This window comes from Heptranchias perlo, chromosome 4 (assembly GCF_035084215.1).
Source record: "Heptranchias perlo isolate sHepPer1 chromosome 4, sHepPer1.hap1, whole genome shotgun sequence".
NCBI classification, from domain to species: domain Eukaryota; kingdom Metazoa; phylum Chordata; class Chondrichthyes; order Hexanchiformes; family Hexanchidae; genus Heptranchias; species Heptranchias perlo.
The window spans coordinates 138089392-138109074 of NC_090328.1; the positions used below are offsets into that span (position 1 = coordinate 138089392).

The window sequence follows — 19683 nt, forward strand, 5'->3', positions numbered from 1 at the left end:
ATTCCAAATGCAACTCTTTACCAATGAATATCCTGTATATCTATCATTCCTGACTGTCGAATTGACACTCGCCTTTTTTTTCCGGTGATTTTAACAGTCATTGATTTTCTTGGGAGGTTTTCATCTAAATAACACGGCTTTAAAATGATTTGAAATCAAATTCAATGATTTGAATGTGTAAAAACTTCCCTCTAGTAAACACAGAGCCTTTGTGATTAAGGTCAGCCATGAAGTCTGAGGGAATAACAATCTGCAATTCTTTTGTTTGTTCATTAAATAATTGTAATTATATTATGGTAATTGAGAAAATTTTTTAAAAAGGAAGCTAGAAAATTCTGACATTTTAAAAAACATAAGGGGCTGGAATTTGCTTTGAAAAGAACGGTGAGCTCAACAACGCTCACCGTTGTTAGTGGCCAAATGAAAGAGCAAGCATTCGCACATGCGCAGTCAAATGTGGAAATCCGCAACTAGCTCTTCCTGGTACACCAGGGATCTGACAGCTTCGTCTTGAAGGCATATCACCGTCTGCAATCAACAGAATCAACAGACCAGCGCCAACTTGTTCTTCTGCCCCGCTGGAAACTATCTAATATCGCCACAAAACAGGTCTGCGTAAATATACCAGCTCTAAACTAAGTTTTAACAGTACTGTAAGTTTTAATGACTGCTAAACAACTAAAAATTAATTTTTAAAAATGTGCAATTTTGTTATTCCTTATTTTAATAGTTTTTGGTCACTAAATTTTTTTTTTAATTAAAAAATGTTAAATTTTTTTTAAACTTTTTCCTTCTATCTCTTTTATTTAATTTGATTATTTCTTTCCCCTTTTTTTTGCTGTCTATAATTGTTTTTACAAATGATTTTATTGTTGTCGCTTTCACTTCCTGGTTCTTATGTTGACTCTTCGCTGCTTTTCAAGGATGCGGCAATTGAGGGGAGAGATCAATCTTCTCACTTCTTCCATGGGTCCTCGCTTCGCTGGAGTTAACACTGGGCTCGTTTCAGCTTCCTATTAGAGGAAGTGAGGAAGGGTGAGTCTAAATCTAAGGAGTGGTGAGCACCATTCGTTCACTGCTCATAACAATTCACGGGTCAATGAAACTCGTTTGCACTCTGATCTTGCTGGGACAGATCAAGCTGATATGATAATATCCTTGGATATTAATAAACCATGTTCTTACTTTGAGAATCTCTTTCAAACTCAGTAATAAACATGCTTTGGTCTCTGACTATAAAGACCACATCTGTCATGGATTACAAATCAAATAAGGCTCATCATGATTTCCTCCATTAGTAAGTTTTTATTCCCATCTGCCTATTGGAAAGTATTAAACAAAGTTGTTGCCAACATTAGATGAGTAAAAGCAGACTTATATTAAAAAATCTAATTCGTTATTCAATTCATACCAATACATGAAACACCAGTACTATTTGACCTACAGTCACTAACATTACCCCATTGAACTTACACAATACTTGTGTCTTTTGAAGTTGCGAGTAATCATGAACCATTTTAATGGTGTCTTTTCTTTTACTGTCGGTAAGCTTGCTGCTGAATTTGTCAGGTAAACTGCTGACTCATCATGAACGAAACCTGCCAGATATATCAACATTGGCAATTCAAACCATTGACTTTTGAGATTCCAAAGTGTTCCATGAATTGGGAAAGTTACATGGCCAGGTTAAATATCAGCACAATTCCGGAATTGTTTTTTTTAAATTCCCCATTGCCCCAGTTTATTCTCCTCAGTTTCTGATGCCCTGCTGGGATTTGGCATGCGGTCTATGTTCTAAATATGTGCAACCATTTCGAGTAGGCCTACATTCCTTCATACTGCATATCTGGAAAATTTGCAACTCTAATATTTAATTTATTATTCCGCTCTGTTACATAGAAACATTGAAAATAGGAGCAAGAGAAGGCCATTCAGCCCTTCGGGCCTGCTCCGCCATTCAAAATGATCATGGCTGATTGTCTAACTCAGTACCCTGTTCCCGCTTTTTCCCCATATCCCTTGATCCCTTTAGCATTAAGAAATATATCTATCTCCTTCTTGAATACATCTAATGACTTGGCCTCCACTGCCTTCTGTCGTAGAGAATTCCACAGGTTCACCAACCTCTGAGTGAAGAAATTTCTCCTCATCTCGGTTCTAAATGGCATACCCCGTATCCTGAGACTGTGACCCCTGTTTCTGGACTCCCCAGCCATCGGGAACATCCTCCCTGCATCTAGTCTGTCTAGTCCTGTTAGAATTTTATATGTTTCGATGAGATCACCTCTCATTCTTCTAAACTCTAGTGAATATAGGCCTAGTCGACCCAATCTCTCCTCATACGTCAGTCCTGCCATCCCAGGAATCAGCATGGTAAACCTTCGTTGCACTCCCTCCATGGCAAGGACATCCTTCCTCAGATAAGGAGACCAAAACTGCACACAATACTCCAGATGTGGTCTCACCAAGACCCTGTATAACTGCAATAAGACATCCCTGCTCCTGTACTCAAATCCTCATGCAATGAAGGCCAACAGATTTTATCTGCTCTGGAATCTCTAAATTACTGATAACACAATGAATAAAACTTTGAAACAGAACGATTAGAATTAATTGTGCACAGAAGGAACTATTCAACAGGGGTACTTAGGTTTAGAAATTTTTATATAACTTGGCACTACCATACCATACAAAACTCTCATGAATTGTCCCCTCTTAGCAGGTAGCAAGAGATAAGCAAAAGGTCACAGAATGTGATACCATCATGAGCTCCTGCCAGTTTTAGAAAATGTCATTTCCATCACAGGTTTCCCTGTTTTGGAACTTTACTCCCCTTGAAATAAAATCTGCCTCTTAAGCTCAGTTTTCTCACAGGGCCTTCCGCTGTTATAATTGAAACACATGCACTCATTGATAATGATTTTTTTTGTGATTTTTGCTGACAGAGGCTCTTTGTAAATCAGTCCTTTGAATTAATAGGAGGTATGCTGTTTAAAGAAGTAAGTGAAGTTTTAAATAAATTAAATTAAGTTAATGCGGTGAATTAATGTGCTACAGGATCACAGGATGCAGGCTCATGGACCCACAATTCCCCCACCAAGTTCCCCACCTTGGCTGGACTATCGGGGAGTGCTGGTGAACAGGGGACAAGCTCCTTCCCAGAGGATTCGGAGGAAATCAACAGACCATAACTTCCTTCATTCCCCAGGCCAATTTCATAACCTTCTAACAGTTGACACAAAAGCAGCATTGAAAGAGGCTGGGAGAACATTACCTGGGGAATAGAGTCTCACACAAAGCTGGAGTGGAAAGAAAACATGTTTCTTAAAAAAAAGACAAAAATAGACTAAACAAAATAAGAAAAGCCAGGTAAAAGAAAAAGGAAGCAAGAACTTGCATTTATATAGCACCTTTCACCACCTCAGGATGTCCCAAAGAGCTTTACAGCCAATGAAGTACTTTTTGAAGTGTAGTCACTGTTGTAATGTTGGAAACACGACAGCCAATTTGTGCACAGCAAGATCCCACAAACAGCAATAAGATAATAATCTGTTTTAGTGATGTTGGATGAGGAATAAATATTGGTCAGGACACCGGGAGAACTTCCCCGTTCATCTCTGAAAAGTGCCATGTGACACAAGATACTTACAAACCCGCTATTTACATGTCATTTACATGTAATTCATAATATGGGTTTTTTTGTGCTTGTTTCAGATTCCAGATTCGTGAGATTTTCAACAACACGTAACACATCACAGTGAAATGGAAATCTGCACTATGTAGAAGTAAAAATGACCATGTGCCATTTAGGTTCCGTAAGTGAAGGATACTTAACGCATGACCCTTGTTTTTCTGAACAATATCTTGTGTGCAACATGTCCGTGATTCCGCAGTCAGGCATCTCATTGAGCAAAGAGTGAAAATGGGGATTTGAGCCGAAGCAGGTCCTTATCCAAGGGGCAGAAAACACTGGTGGGAGTAGAATATAGGACCCCTAATAGTAGTTATAGAGCTGGACAGAGTATCAATCAGGAAATTAGAGGAGCATGTAACAAGGGTAAAGCAATAATCATTGGGGACTTTAATCTTCACAGAGACTGGTAAACCAAATTGGAAAAAGTAGTTTGGAGGACGAGTTCATGGAATGCATTCAAGACAGTTTTCAGGAACAATAAGCCGACAAATCCCCTGGACCTGATGGCCTACATCGTAGGGTTCTAAAAGAGGTGGCTGCAGAGATAGTGGATGCATTGGTTTTGATCTTCCCGAAGTCCCTAGATTCTAGAACGGTCCCCGTGGATTGGAAGGTAGCAAATGTAACCCCACTATTCAAGAAAGGAGGGAGAGAGAAAACAGGGAACTACAGGCCAGTTAGCCTGACATCAGTAGTGGGGAAAATGCTAGAATCTATTATTAAGGATGCAGTAACAGGGAACTTAGAAAATCATAATATGATTCGGCAGAGTCAACAGGATTTTATGAAACTGAGATCGTATTTAACAAATCTATTTGAATATTTTGAGGATGTAACTAGCAGGGTAGATAAGGGGGAACCAGTGGATGTAGTGTATTTAGATTTTCAATAGGCATTCGATAAGGTGCCACACAAGAGGTTGTTATACAAGATAAGGGCTCATGGGATTGGGGGTAATATATTAACATGGATTGAGAATTGGTTAACGGACAGAAAACAGAGAGTAGGAACAAATGTGTCATTTTCGGATTGGCAGGTTATAACTAGTGGGGTGCCGCAAGGATCATTGCTTGAGCTGTTTACAATCTATAATAATGACTTAGATGAAGGGACCGAGTGTAGTGTATCCAAGTTTGCTGACGATACAAAGCTAGGTGGGAAAGTAAGCTGTGAGGACACAAAGTGTCTGCAAGGGGACATAAACAGGTTAAGTGAGTGGGCGAGAAAGTGGCAGATGGAGTATAATGTGGGGAAATGTGAAGTTATCCATGTTGGTAGAAAGAATAGGAAAGTAGAATTTTTAGAAGGTGAGAGACTAAGAAATGTTGGTATTTAGAGGGATTTGGGCGTCCTTGTACACAAATCACAAAAAGTTAACGTGCAGGTACAGCAAGCAATTAGGAAGGCAAATGGTATGTTAACCTTTATTGCAAGGGGGTTGGAGTATAAGAGTAAGGAGGTCTTGCTGCAATTATACAGGGCTTTGGTAAGACCACACCTGGAGTACTGTGTACAGTTTTGGTCCCCTTACCTAAGGAATGATATACTTGCCTTAGAGGGGGTGCAACGAAGGTTCACTAGATGGATTCTGGATCAGAGGGTTGTCCTATCAAGAGAGATTGTGTAGAATAGGCCTATATTCTCTGGAATTTAGAAGAATCAGAGCTGGTCTCATTGATGTGTATAAAATTATTTGAGGGCTTGACAGGGTAGATGCTGAGAGGCTGTTTCCTCTGGCTGGAGAGTCTAGAACTAGAGGTCATAGTCTGAAAATAAGGGGTCGGCCATTTAGGACTGAGATGAGGAGGAATTTCTTCACTCAGAGGGTTGTGAATCTTTGGAATTCTCTACCTCACAGGGCTTTGGATACTCAGTCATTGAGCAAATTCAAGACTGAGATCAATAGATTTTTGGACACTAAGGGAATTAAGGGATATGGGGATAGGGTGGGGAAGTGGAGTTGAGGTTGACGATCAGCCTTGATCTTGTTGAATGGTGGAGCAGACTCGAGGGGCCGTATGGCCTACTCCTGCTCCTATTTATTATGTTCTGATGTTCTTATCATGCACTGAAAGGACAGAGAAAATACAAGTTATAATGTTGTGAAAATGATGCTAGACTCTCAAGATTTGATCAGATGCAAAATATTCTGCTGAAATCAATGTTGATGATACTACTATAATAAAAACAGAAAATGCTGTAAACACTCAGCAGGTCAGGCAGCATCTGTGAAGAAAGAAATAGAGTTAACGTTTCAGGTCGATGACCTATCATCAGAATTAATAAGAACATAAGAACATAAATAGGAGCAGGAGTGGGCCATATGGCTCCTCGAGACTGCTCCGACTCTTCTGCCTCAACTCCACTTTCCTGCCCGATCCCCATATCCTTTGATTCCCTTAGAGTCCAAAAATCAATCACTCTCAGCCTTGAATATACTCAACAACTGAGCATTCACAGCCCTCTGGGATAGAGAATTCCAAAGATTCACAACACTCTGAGTGAGGAAATTCCTCCTCATTTCAGTCTTAAATGGCCGGCCCCTTATCCTGAGATTATGCCCCCGAGATCCAGACTCTTCAGCCACGGGAAACAGCCTCTCAGCATCTACCCCGTCAAGCCCCCTCAGAACCTTATATGTTTCAATGCGATCACCTCTCATTCTTCTAAACTCCAGACAGTACAGGCCCATTTGACTCAATCTCTCCACATTGGACAACCCTCTTATCCCAGGGATCAGTCTAGTGAACCTTTGTTGCACCGCCTCCAAGGCAAGTATATCCTTCCTTAGATAAGGAGACCAAAACTGTACACAGTACTCCAGGTGAGGTCTCACTCAAGCCCTGTACAATTGCAGTAAGACTTCCTTACTCTTGTACTTCAACCCCCTTGCGATAAAGCCCAACATGGCATTTGCCTTCCTAATTGCTTACTGTACCTGCATGATAACTTCTTGAGTTTCTTGTACAAGGACACCCAAGTCTCTCTGAACACCAACATTTAATAGTTTCTCACCATTTAAAAAATATTGTGTTTTTCTATTTTTCCTACCAAAGTGAATAACCTCACATTTCCCCACATTATACTCCATCTGTCACCTTCTTGCCCACTCACTTAACCTGTCTATATCCCTTTGCAGACTCTTTGGGCAGGAGTTTAACTGCCAAGTCCGGTTGGGTTCGGGGCGGGGGTTGGGGGGCGGTCAAACCAAATAGCATTTTTATGGAGCGGGAGGGAATCCCAGCTCCAACCCGCCGAAAAACACGTACGTCCCAGACCCATCTGGGTGTGTGTGGATCAGGAAGCCTGAAGTCCCGCCGGCTTTAATTGCCGATATTTAAACAATGAATTAAAATACTTAAAATACATTAACTAGTTTATATTTTGAGTATTGAGGCAGGGACATGATTTTAACCCTGCCTCAACGTGTTTGCCGTGGTGTCTGAAAGACGCCATTGAAACGAAGGCGGATTGCAGCTGGCAGCCATTTGGCCATTTAAATCCCTGTTTGACAGATGGGGATAAAAGGTGAGTTATTGCAGCAGGGCACTCAGTTCCCTCAGACAAACCTTTTGCTGGGAGTTCTTTGTGTTTAGACTCAGATTTCTTTGTTGACACTCAGAATTCTTGTGTTCAGACATATTTACCTACTTTTTGGTCTCCCTCAAACTGACACCATCAGGACGGGGGGACTGCATTCCCGAGTGCATCTGAGGAGCAGGAACATCAGCATCCACGCCAGGCAAGGCGTGCACTTCCGGCATTGCAGCTCCATAAGACAGAGGTGCGCCACACGGCCCGACATCTGTCTGTAGACCCTCTCACATGGGTAATGTCGGGCCCGACATCGCAAGAGACATTACCCATGTGAGAGGGTCTACAGACAGAGGCTGAGCTTCCTGGAGCTCCCTGAGGAGCAGTGCCAACGAAGGCTGAGAGTGAGTGGCCAGGTGGTCGCTTCTTCACGCAGAGCTGCTCTGCTCCGGGCCTGTGGCATCGCATTGCCCATGGCAGTTAAAGTCACCACTGCCCTCCACTTCTTCACCTCCGGATCCTTCCAGGACTCCACTGGTGACATCGCCAGGGTCTCTCAGTCGTCAGCTCACAAGTGTATACGAAAGGTGACGGATGGCTTGTTTCTCAGGGTGTCCCGATACGTCAACTTCCTCACGGACGACATCAGCCAGGCTGAGAGGGCAGTGGGGTTCCACTCTCTGGCTGGCTTCCCACGGGTATTGGTTGCACACACATGGCAATCCGAGCACCTCCACATGAGCCAGGACTGTTCATCAACCAATAGGGTTATCATTCCATCAATATGCAACTCATTTGCAACAACTTTCTGTGCAATTCACAAAGATTCCGGTGATTTATGCAGGTGTGTGCCAGATTCCCTGGCAGCTGCTATGACTCCTTCATTCTGCAAGAATCCTACATCTCAGCCCTCTTCCACTCACCAAACAGACTTAAGGGCTGGCTCCTTGGAGACAAGGGATACCCTCTGCAGACATGGCTCATCACACCTGTGAGAAACCCCATCAGCGAGGCACAGCTACAGTGCAATGACAGTCACATCACCACAAGGTGTGTAATTGAACATGCCATAGGACTGCTCAAGATGCGGTTTTGGTGTCTGGATCGATCTGGGGGAGCCCTTCATTACGCACCAGTAAAAGTGGGGAGAAACATAGCTGTCTTTTGCGTCCTGCACTACATGGGGCAACAGAGGGGGTTACTGGTGCATGAGGGCCTATGCCCTCATGAAGCATCCACATCTGCCATTAACATTGCGGAGGAGGCGGAGGGGGAGGAGGAAGAGGAGGAGGAGGAGGAGGAGGAGGCGGAGGGGGAGGAGGAAGAGGAGGAGGAGGAGGAGGAGGAGGCGGAGGGGGAGGAGGAAGAGGAGGAGGAGGAGGAGGAGGTGGAGGAGGAGGAGGCGGAGGGGGAGGAGGAGGAAGAGGAGGAGCAGGAGGAGGCGGAGGCGGAGGGGGAGGAGGAGGAAGAGGAGGAGGAGGAGGAGGAGGAGGAGGCGGAGGGGGAGGAGGAGGAAGAGGAGGAGGAGGAGGAGGAGATGGAGGAGGAGGAGGAGGCGGAGGGGGAGGAGGAGGAGACGGAGGAGGAGGAGGAGGAGGAGATGGAGGAGGAGGAGGAGGCGGAGGGGGAGGAGGAGGAAGAGGAGGAGGAGGAGGAAGAGGAGGCGGAGGGGGAGGAGGAAGAGGAGGAGGAGGAGGAGGAGGAGGAGACGGAGGAGGAGGAACAACCCCTTGGCAGAGCAGTGGATCTCCTGGCTGCTCTTCATGCCAGGGAGGCACTAATATTTGACAGGTTCTCCTAAGGAAATATGCAAAGTGAGGATGGTCAAGTTCTATGACCACCTGGAACGAGCACAGCAAACACGAGACCGCCACCCCCCACCACCCCTTTACCAAAACATCCCTACAACCACACATACAACCACTGTAAACAGACCCAATGGGTGGCATCAAGGCTCGCTGTTCACCATGAAGCACATGAAAGTGTGCTATCCACCAAAGAGACTCAAGAATGGTCAAGATGTGGCAATGGTGGTGAGAATTATAAGATTTAATGTGCATGGAACAAAAAACAAAGAGAAATGAAGAACATTACAATCTGTCAAACACCCTTGTGCATCCCCTGTGGCTGCAGCAGAGGTAGAGGCAGGTTGCTCATGTTGCCTTGACTGTTGAGATGCTTTGGGCCAATGCTGTTTGGATTTTGGAGCCCGTGAGGGCCCCACCAAAGACTGCTCCACCTGCACCTGTGCAGGGACAGACTCGGCCACCTGGAGAGGAGGCAGCATTGCGGGTACTGGTTGAGGGGGGCAAAGGGTGAGACGTGGGACCGCTTTGAGTGATGTCCCCACTTCCATGCTGTCCCCCCCCTTATGCCATCAACCCTCTTCTGGGCCAGGGCCACATCACTCCTACCACCCTGCTGGACAAGAGTTTGGAGGATATGTGTGATGCTTTGGAAGGGCACTTCTAAAGTATCTATCAGCCTGGGTGGCAAAATGTTGTTCACCCTGAGTCTGCATGGCCATTGTCAGGGCCTGAATGGACTCATTTGTAAGCAGTCCTTAGACCTCAATGGAGGCTAGCCTTCACAGACATTCCCACACTTACCTGTGCCACCATTCCACTCATGCAGGAGTTGGACTCCTCCATCCTCTCCGCAATTGTGGAGAGTGCATGTGGCACCTGTTCCAGCAAATGTGCTGCTGCCCCTCGATCATTCTCCTTTTAAAGGATGACCCCCGGTTTTCAGCATCTGCGTCCAGCTGAGCAGAGCCTGGAGAAGAGTGCCACCAGTGTCTGCTCATAAAATCATAGAAACTATACGGCACAGAAGGAGGCCGTTCGGCCCATCATGTCCATGCCGGCTGAGAAACGAGCCACCCACCCGAATCCCACTCTCCCGCATTTGGTCCGTAGCCCTGCAGGTTACGGCTCTTCAGGTGCACATCCAGGTATTTTTTAAATGAGTTGAGGGTTTCTGCCTCTCCCACCCTCTCAGGTAGTGAGGTCCAGACTCCCATCACCCTCTGGGTGAAAAAATCTTTCCTCAGCTCCCCTCTAATCCTTCGACCAATCACTTTAAATCTTTGCCCCCTGGTTATTGACCCCTCCGCTAAGGGAAATAGGTCCTTCCTATCCACTCTATCTCGGCCCCTGATAATTTTGTACACCTCAATTAAATCACCCCTCAGCCTCCTCTGTTCCAAAGAAAACAACCCCAGCCTATCCAATCAATCTTCATAGCTAAAATTCTCCAGTCCTGGCAACGTCCTCGTAAATCTCCTCTGTACCCTCTCTAGTGCAATTACATCCTTCCTGTAATGTGGTGACCAGAACTATACACAGTACTCAAGCTGTGGCCTAACTAGTGTTTTATACAGTTCCAGCATAACCTCCCTGCTCTTATATTCTATGCCTCGGCTAATAAAGGAAAGCATTCCATATGCCTTCTTAACCACCTTATCTACCTGTCCTGCTACCTTCAGGGATCTGTGGACATGCACTCCAAGGTCCCTCACTTCCTCTACACCTCTCAGTATCCTCCCATTTATTGTGTATTCCCTTGCCTTGTTTGCTCTCCCCAAATGCATTATCTCACACTTCTCTGGATTGAACTCCATTTGCCACTTTTCTGCCCACCTGACCAGTCCATTGATATCTTCCTGCAGTCTACAGATTTCCTCCTCACTATCAACCACACAGCCTATCTTTGTGTCATTCGCAAATTTCTTAATCATGCCCCCTACGTTTATGTCCAAATCGTTAATGTATACCACAAAAAGCAAAGGACCGAGTACCGAGCCCTGCGGCACCCCACTGGAAACAGCCTTCCAGTCACAAAAACACCTGTCGACCATTACCCTTTGCTTCCTGCCACTGAGCCAATTTTGGATCCAATTTGCCACATTCTCTTGGATCGCATAGGCCTTTACTTTTTTGACCAATCTGCCATGTGGGACCTTGTCGAAAGCCTTGTCAAAATCCATGTAGACTACATCAATTACACTACCTTCATTGATCCTCCTTGTCACCTCCTCGAAAAATTCAATCAAGTTAGTCAGACACGACCTTCCCTTAACAAATCCATGCTGACTGTCCTTGATTAGTCCGTGCCTTTCTAAGTGACGGTTTATCCTGTCCCTCAGAATTGATTCCACTAATTTGCCCACCACCGAGGTGAGACTGACTGGCCTGTAATTACTCGGTCTATCCTTCGCTCCCTTTTTAAACAACGGTACAACGTTAGCAGTCCTCCAATCCTCCAGCACTACGTCTGTATCCAGTGAATTTTGGAAAATGATTGTTAAAGCCTCCGTTATTTCCTCCCTTGCTTCTTTTAACAGCCTGGGATACATTTCATCTGGCCCTGGTGATTTATCCACTTTCAAAGATGATAATCCCCTGAATAATTCCTCTCTCACTATATTTATCCCATCCAATATTTCACACTCCTCCTCCTTAACTACAATCTCTGCATCATCCCCCTCTTTTGTGAACTCAGATGCAAAATATTCATTAAGAACCATCCCCACATCTTCCACCTCCACACATAGTTTACCTTTTTTGTCTCTAATAGGCCCTACTCTTTCCTTAGTTATCCTCTTGCTCTTTATGTATTTATAAAATATTTTTGTGTTTTCATGAATTTTACTTGCCAATATTTTTTCATGCCCTCTCTTTGCTTTCCTAATTTCCTTTTTTATTTCACTCCTGCACTTTGTAAACTCCTCTAGGCTTTCTGCAGTATTGAGTGTCTATCCTTGGCTTTCTTTTTCTGCCTTATCTTACCCTGAATGCTCCTTGTCATCCAGGGGGCTCTAGATTTGGGGGTGCCACCCTTTTTCTTTGTGGGAATATGTTTACTCTGAACCCCTTGAATCTCCCCCTTGAATGTCTCCCACTGCTCTGACACTGATTTACCTTCAAGGAGCTGTTTCCAGTCCACTTTTGCTAAATCACTTCTCAGTTTAGTAAAATTGGCCTTTCCCCAATTGAAAACTTTAACTCCTGTTCTGTCTTTGTCCTTTTCCATAACTATGCTATAACTAACTGTATGACAACTCACTCACTGCTAGGACCCACCGAGGTGTGAGTATCTGCGCTGGTGGATGGCTCACTAAGATGTGACGGTGCCCCCTCAGAGGCCGGGAGCGTCTCTGAAGAATCGCCCTCTCCCATCACTGCGGCCCTTGAAGGACCTGGGAGAGAACAGAAGGCAATATCATGAATCACCACAGATGTAATATTGCAATGAGCACATTGAGGTGTGCAACATGTCAATCATTTCTATCATCAATTCATGTTGTGTGTGATGAATGTTAAAGTTCTGTCACCAGATGTTTGTGGGGTGCCAGTCTCAACGTCACCAAGGGACATGCGGGTAAGTTTCAAGGCCTCCTCCTCCGCCTCCGTGAGGACCACTATTTGTTGCGGCCTCCCCCCCTCCAGTCATTGCCCTCTCCCGTGCATTCCAAGCACTCTTCTCCTACGAGGGTAGAACGTGTGAGTGAATGAGGGTGAAGTGGTCAGCCGATGGATGAATTGCTTTAGGTGAGGTTGACAATGAGAAAGAAATACATTAGAGGGTGAGTATCAGACGGACAGGATTGGGGAGAGTGGTCGTGGTGGGTGCACATATGGGGAAGTGAGGAAACGCTCAGAATGTAAGTTGACGATGAGCCTTAAGTGGGAGTGAAGATTGATGTGATGGAGTATGCTTTACAGGGCAGAATGTGATGGGGGGGGGCGGTGGGTGATGTGCACAGATTGCAGGTGAACCAGGTGAATCAGTAACTTTTGTTGACCTGGTTAGGTCATTGAAGCACTTCCTGCACTGCACCCAAGTGCGGGAGATGTTGCCGTTGCTCACCACCCCCTCTGCCACCTCGAGCCAGGCCTTCTTGGTGGCAGAAGCAGAGTGTTTCCACCTGTCATCCAGGTAGACTATTTCCCTCCTCCTCCTCATCCCGGCCAAGAGCACCTCAAGTGAGGAGTCACTAAATTTGGGGGCAGGCTTTCTCCTCGCCTGCTCCATTATTTGCAAAACCTCCATTCTCCAACAAAAAAGCCATTGCATCAATGGCCCTTTAAATACTCAAATTGACGGTAGGTCATGCGGGCTCACATTCCACCCGCTGCGCAGGTTTCAGACGGCAAACCCCGAAGCCACGTTAAGGGCCATCAATTAGATCGCGATCGTGTGGGGGAAGGTAGGGATTTTTTTTCCGGGTTTCCCACGCGCCCACTGACCCCCCACCCCCCCACTACCACCCCACTGACATCCTGCCAGCATATTAAAATCCTGGCCTTTGTGTCCTCCTCACAGTTTACTTTCCTACCTAGCTTTGTATCATCAGCAAACTTGGATACATTACACTCGGTTCCTTTATCTAAGTCATTAATATAGATTGTAAATAGCTGAGGTCCAAGCACTGATCCTTGCGACACCCCACTAGGTACAGTCTGCCAACCTGAGAATGACCTGTTTATTCCTACTCTCTGTTTTCTGTCCGTTAACCAATCCTCTATCCATGCTAATATATTACCCCCAATCCCATGAGCCCTTATCTTGTGGAACAACCTTTTATGTGGCAACTTATCGAATATCTTTTGAAAATCCCAAATAAACTACATCCACTGGTTCCCCTTTATCCACCCTGCTAGTTACATCCTCAAAAAACTCTAATAAATTTGTCAAACAGGATTTCCTTTTCATAAAACCATGTTGACTCTCCCTCATTATATTATGATTTTCTAAATGCCCTGTTACCACTTCCTTAATAATGGATTCCAGCATTTTCCTGACAACCGATGTCAGGCTAACTGGCCTGTAGTTCCGTTTTCTCTCTCCCTCCTTTCTTGAATAGCCGTGTTACATTTTCTACCTTCCAATCCGCTGGGACCGTTCTAGAATCTAGGGAATTTTGGAAGATCACAACCAATGCATCCACCATCTCTGCAGCCACCTCTTTTAGAACCCTACGATGTAGGCCATCAGGTCCAGGGGATTTATTGGCTTTTAGTCCCATTAATTTCTCCAGTACTTTTTCTCTACTGATAATAATTACTTTAAGTTCCTCACTCTCATTAGCCCCTTGGTTCCCCACTATTTCTGGTATGCTTGTGCCATGTGGGAACTCCAGGGCGCTTCCCGTGTCCTGGAAAACCACAGGTGCAGGAAGTGTCGTCAGCTGGAGGAGCTCGAGCTCCGGGTTTCGGACCTTGATCAGCAGCTGGAGTCACTGCAGTGCATCCACGAGGCTGAGAGTTTCGTGGATAGCATGTTTCAGGAGGTGGTTACCCCGCAGATTAAGAGAGTGCAGGCAAAGAGGGACTGGGTGATCGCCAGACAGACGAGGAGAAGCAGGCAGGTAGTGCGGGAGTCCTCTGAGGGCATCTCACTCTCTAACCAGTATTCAGTTCTGTGGTTCCCCTGGGGAGTACAGCCAGAGCCAAGTCCATGGCACCGCAGGTGGTTCAGGGCGGGAGGAGGAAGATTGGGAAAGCAATAGTGATAGGGAATTCAATAGTTAGGGGAACAAACAGGCATTTCTGCGGCCGCAGACGTGATTCCAGGATGGTATGCTGCCTCCCTGATGCCAGGGGCAAAGATGTCAGCGAGAGGCTGCAGAACATGAAATGGGTAGAGAAAGGGAGAAATAAGAGAATCAGATGAACCTTTAATGAAAAGAATATTCTGAACGGGGAGGGTGAATAGCCAGAGGTCGTGGTCCACATCGGTACCAGTGACATAGGTGAAGAGGGATGAGGTCCTGCAGGCAGATTTTAGGGAGCTAGGAAAGAGACTAATAAGCAGGAGCTCAGCGGTCATATTCTCCGGAGTACTCCCGGTGCCACACGCTGGTGAGTATAGAAATAGGAGGAAAGAGCAGATGAATGCCTGGCTGGAGAGATGGTGCAGGAGGGAGGGCTTTAGATTCCTGGGGCATTGGGACCAGTTCTGGGGGAGGTGGGACCTGTACAGGCCGGACGGGTGGCACCTCAACAGAGCCGGGACCAATGTCCTCACGGGAAGGTATACTAGTGCTGTTGGGGAGGATTTAAACTAATTTGTCAGGGGGATGGGCACTAGCGTTGGAAAGGAGAAACACGGGGCACAAAGGATTGGGAGAGACAGATAGCACTAGAGCAAGAAATAATATGGTATTAGATGGGATCAGACTAAGAGAGATAACAAGAAGGTCTAAGATAGGTTTAGAGTGTTCATGTGTGCAAACGCACGAAGTATGGAAAATAAGGTTGGTGAGCTGCAGGCGCAAAAAGCCACATGGGAATATGATGTCATGGCGATAATGGAGACCTGGCTCAAAAAAGGGCAGGATTGGGTACTAAATATTCCTGGATACAAGGTGTTCAGGAAAGGTAGGGAAGGAAAAAAGGGAGGGGGGTGGTTGGCAGTATTGAATATAGCAGTATTGGAGAGAAAGGATGTCAAGGACAGAATCTATTTGATTAGAGTTAAGAAACATTAGAGGTGCCATTACACTACTGGGTGTATTCTATAGGCCACCAACTAGTGGGAAGGAGATAGAGGAGCAAATTTGCAGGGAAATTACAGAGATGTGCAAGAGCCACACAGTGGTGATAATGGGGGACTTCAATTATCCTAATATAGACTGGGATAGTAATAGTGTAAAGGGCACAGAGGGGGAGGAATTTTTGAAGTGTGTTCAGGGGAACTTTCGTGACCAGTACGTTTCCAGCCCAATGAGGAAGGAGGCATTGCTGGATCTGATTCTGGGAAATGAGGTGGGCCAAGTGGAGCAAGTGTCAGTGGGGGAACATTTAGGGAACAGTGATCATTGGACAAGAATCAATCTAGAGTTATACTTAATTAGAGGAGGGCCAATTTCAGTGGGATGAGAACAGATCTGGCCCGGGTAAATTGGAATCAAAGATTGGCAGGCAAAACTGTAATTGAATAATGGGGGGCCCTTTAAGGAGGAGATGGTTCAGGTACAGTCTAGGTACATTCCCACGAGGGAGAAAGGTAGGGCAACTAAAGCCAGAGCTCCCCTGGATAACAAAAGACATAGAGAGTAAGATGCAGCAGAAAAAAAGGGCAGGTTGATAACAGAAGTGAGAACCAGGCTGAATATAAAAAATTGAGAGGAGAAGTGAAAAAGGAAATAAGAGGGGCAAAGAGAGAGTATGAGAATAGACTGGCGGGTAACAAAAAAGGGGATCCAAAAGTCTTCTTTAGGCATATAAATAGTAAACTGGTAGTAAGAGGAGGGTAGGGCCGATTAGGGACCAAAAAGGAGACCTACACATGGAGGCAAAGGGCATGGCTGAGGTACTAAATGAGTACGTTTATTTGTCTTTACCGAGGAAGAAGATGCTGCCAAAGTCACATTAAAAGAGGAGGTAGTTGAGATATTGGATGGGCTAAAAATTGATAAAGAGGAGGTACTGTATTTAAATAGATATGTCAACCAGTCTGGATGGGACACATCCTAGGTTGCTGAGAGAAGTAAGGGTGGAAATTGCGGAGTTACAGGCCATAATCTTCCAATCATCCTTAGATACGGGGTTGGTGCCAGAGGACTGGAGAATTGCAAATGTTACACCCTTGTTCAAAAAAGGGTGTAAGGATAAACCCAGCAACTACAGGGCAGTCAGTTTAATCTCGGTGGTGGGGAAACTTTTAGAAACGATTATCCAGGGCAAAATTAATAGTTACTTGGACAAGTGTGGATTAATCAAGGAAAACCAGCACAGATTTGTTAAAGACAAATCGTGTTCATCTAACTTGATTGAGTTTTTTGATGAGGTAACAGAGAGGATTGATGAGGGCAATGTGGTTGATGTGGTGTATATGGACTTCCAAAAGGCGTTTTAAAAAGTGCCACATAATTGTAAGCAAAGTTGAAGCCCATGGAATAAAAGGGGCAGTGGCAGCATGGATATGAAATTGGCTAAGTGACAGGAAACAGAGAGTAGTGGTGAATGGTTGTTTTTCGGACTGGAGGGAGGTGTACAGTGGTGTTCCCCAGGGGTCAGTGCTGGGACCACAGCTTTTTTTGATATATATTAGTGACAGATACGGAGCATAGTAATGAACAGATATGGAACACAGTAATGCACAGATACGGAGCATAGTGATGAACAGATACGGAGCATAGTGATGAACAGATACGGAGCATAGTAATGAACAGATACGGAGCATAGTAATGAACAGATACGGAGCATAGTAATGAACAGATATGGAACATAGTAATGAACAGATACGGAGCATAGTGATGAACAGATACGGAGCATAGTGATGAATAGATACGGAGCATAGTGATGAACAGATACGGAGCACAGTAATGAACAGATACGGAGCATAGTAATGAACAGATACGGAGCATAGTAATGAACAGATATGGAACATAGTAATGAACAGATACGGAGCATAGTGATGAACAGATACGGAGCATAGTGATGAACAGATACGGAGCATAGTAATGAACAGATACGGAGCACAGTAATGAACAGATACGGAGCATAGTAATGCACAGATATGGAGCACAGTAATGAACATATATGGAGCACAGTAATGAACAGATACGGAGCATAGTAATGAACAGATACGGAGCATAGTAATGAACAGATACGGAGCATAGTAATGAACAGATACGGAGCATAGTAATGAACAGATATGGAACATAGTAATGCACAGATACGGAGCAAAGTAATGAACAGATACGGAGCATAGTAATGAACAGATACGGAGCATAGTAATGAACAGATACGGAGCATAGTGATGAACAGATACGGAGCATAGTGATGAACAGATACGGAGCATAGTAATGAACAGATACGGAGCATAGTAATGAACAGATATGGAGCACAGTAATGAACAGATACGGAGCATAGTAATGAACAGATACGGAGCATAGTGATGAACAGATACGGAGCATAATGATGAACAGATACGGAGCATAGTGATGAACAGATACGGAGCATAGTCATGAACAGATACGGAGCATAGTGATGAACAGATACGGAGCATAGTGATGAACAGATACAGAGCATAGTAATGAACAGATACGGAGCATAGTGATGAACAGATACGGATCATGGTGATGAACAGATACGGAGCATAGTAATGAACAGATACGGAGCATAGTAATGAACAGATACGGAGCATAGTGATGAACAGATACGGAGCATAGTAATGAACAGATACAGAGCATAGTGATGAACAGATATGGAGCATAGTAATGAACAGATACGGAGCATAGTAATGAACAGATACAGAGCACAGTGATGAACAGATACGGAGCATAGTAATGAACAGATACAGAGCATAGTAATGAACAGATACAGAGCATAGTTATGAACAGATACAGAGCATAGTGATGAACAGATATGGAGCATAGTAATGAACAGATACAGAGCATAGTAATGAACAGATACGGAGCATAGTAATGAACAGATACAGAGCATAGTAATGAGCAGATACAGAGCATAGTAATGAACAGATACGGAGCATAGTAATGAACAGATACAGAGCATAGTGATGAACAGATACGGAGCATAGTAATGAACAGATACAGAGCATAGTGATGAACAGATACGGAGCATAGTAATGAACAGATACAGAGCATAGTGATGAACAGATACGGAGCATAGTGATGAACAGATACAGAGCATAGTGATGAACAGATATGGAGCATAGTAATGAACAGATACAGAGCATAGTAATGAGCAGATACAGAGCATAGTAATGAACAGATACGGAGCATAGTGATGAACAGATACGGAGCATAGTAATGAACAGATACAGAGCATAGTGATGAACAGATATGGAGCATAGTAATGAACAGATACAGAGCATAGTAATGCACAGATACGGAGCATAGTAATGAACAGATATGGAGCATAGTTATGAACAGATACGGAGCATAGTAATGAACAGATACAGAGCATAGTGATGAACAGATACGGAGCATAGTAATGAACAGATACAGAGCATAGTGATGAACAGATACGGAGAATAGTAATGAACAGATACAGAGCATAGGAATGAACAGATACGGAGCATAGTGATGAACAGATACGGAGCACAGTAATGAACAGATACAGAGCATAGTAATGCACAGATACGGAGCATAGTTATGAACAGATGCGGAGCATAGTGATGAACAGATACGGAGCATAGCAATGCACAGATACAGAGCATAGTAATGAACAGATACGGAGCATAGTGATGAACAGATACAGAGCATAGTAATGAACAGATACGGAGCATAGTAATGCACAGATACAGAGCATAGCAATGAACAGATACGGAGCATAGTAATGAACAGATACAGAGCATAGTGATGAACAGATACGGAGCATAGTGATGAACAGATACGGAGCATAGTAATGCACAGATACGGAGCATAGTGATGAACAAATACGGAGCATAGTAATGAACAGATACGGAGCATTGTAATGAAC

General features: G+C 44.6%; 1 protein-coding gene across 5 annotated transcripts in view; it reads right to left on the minus strand.

The window, feature by feature from the left end:
- Positions 1 to 882: 882 nt before the first annotated feature.
- Positions 883 to 19683, minus strand: part of zdhhc21 (zinc finger DHHC-type palmitoyltransferase 21) — a 238544-nt gene continuing 219743 nt past the window's right edge. For 3 of the 5 annotated variants that reach the window (XM_067983682.1, XM_067983679.1, XM_067983680.1), the window contains exon 9: positions 884 to 1013. In XM_067983682.1, coding sequence (XP_067839783.1) covers positions 989 to 1013 — 25 coding nt within the window. In that variant the 3' untranslated portion in view covers positions 884 to 988. Of the gene's footprint in view, positions 1014 to 19683 lie in introns of all 5 variants that reach the window. The other 2 variants (XM_067983681.1, XM_067983678.1) reach the window with 2 other exon arrangements.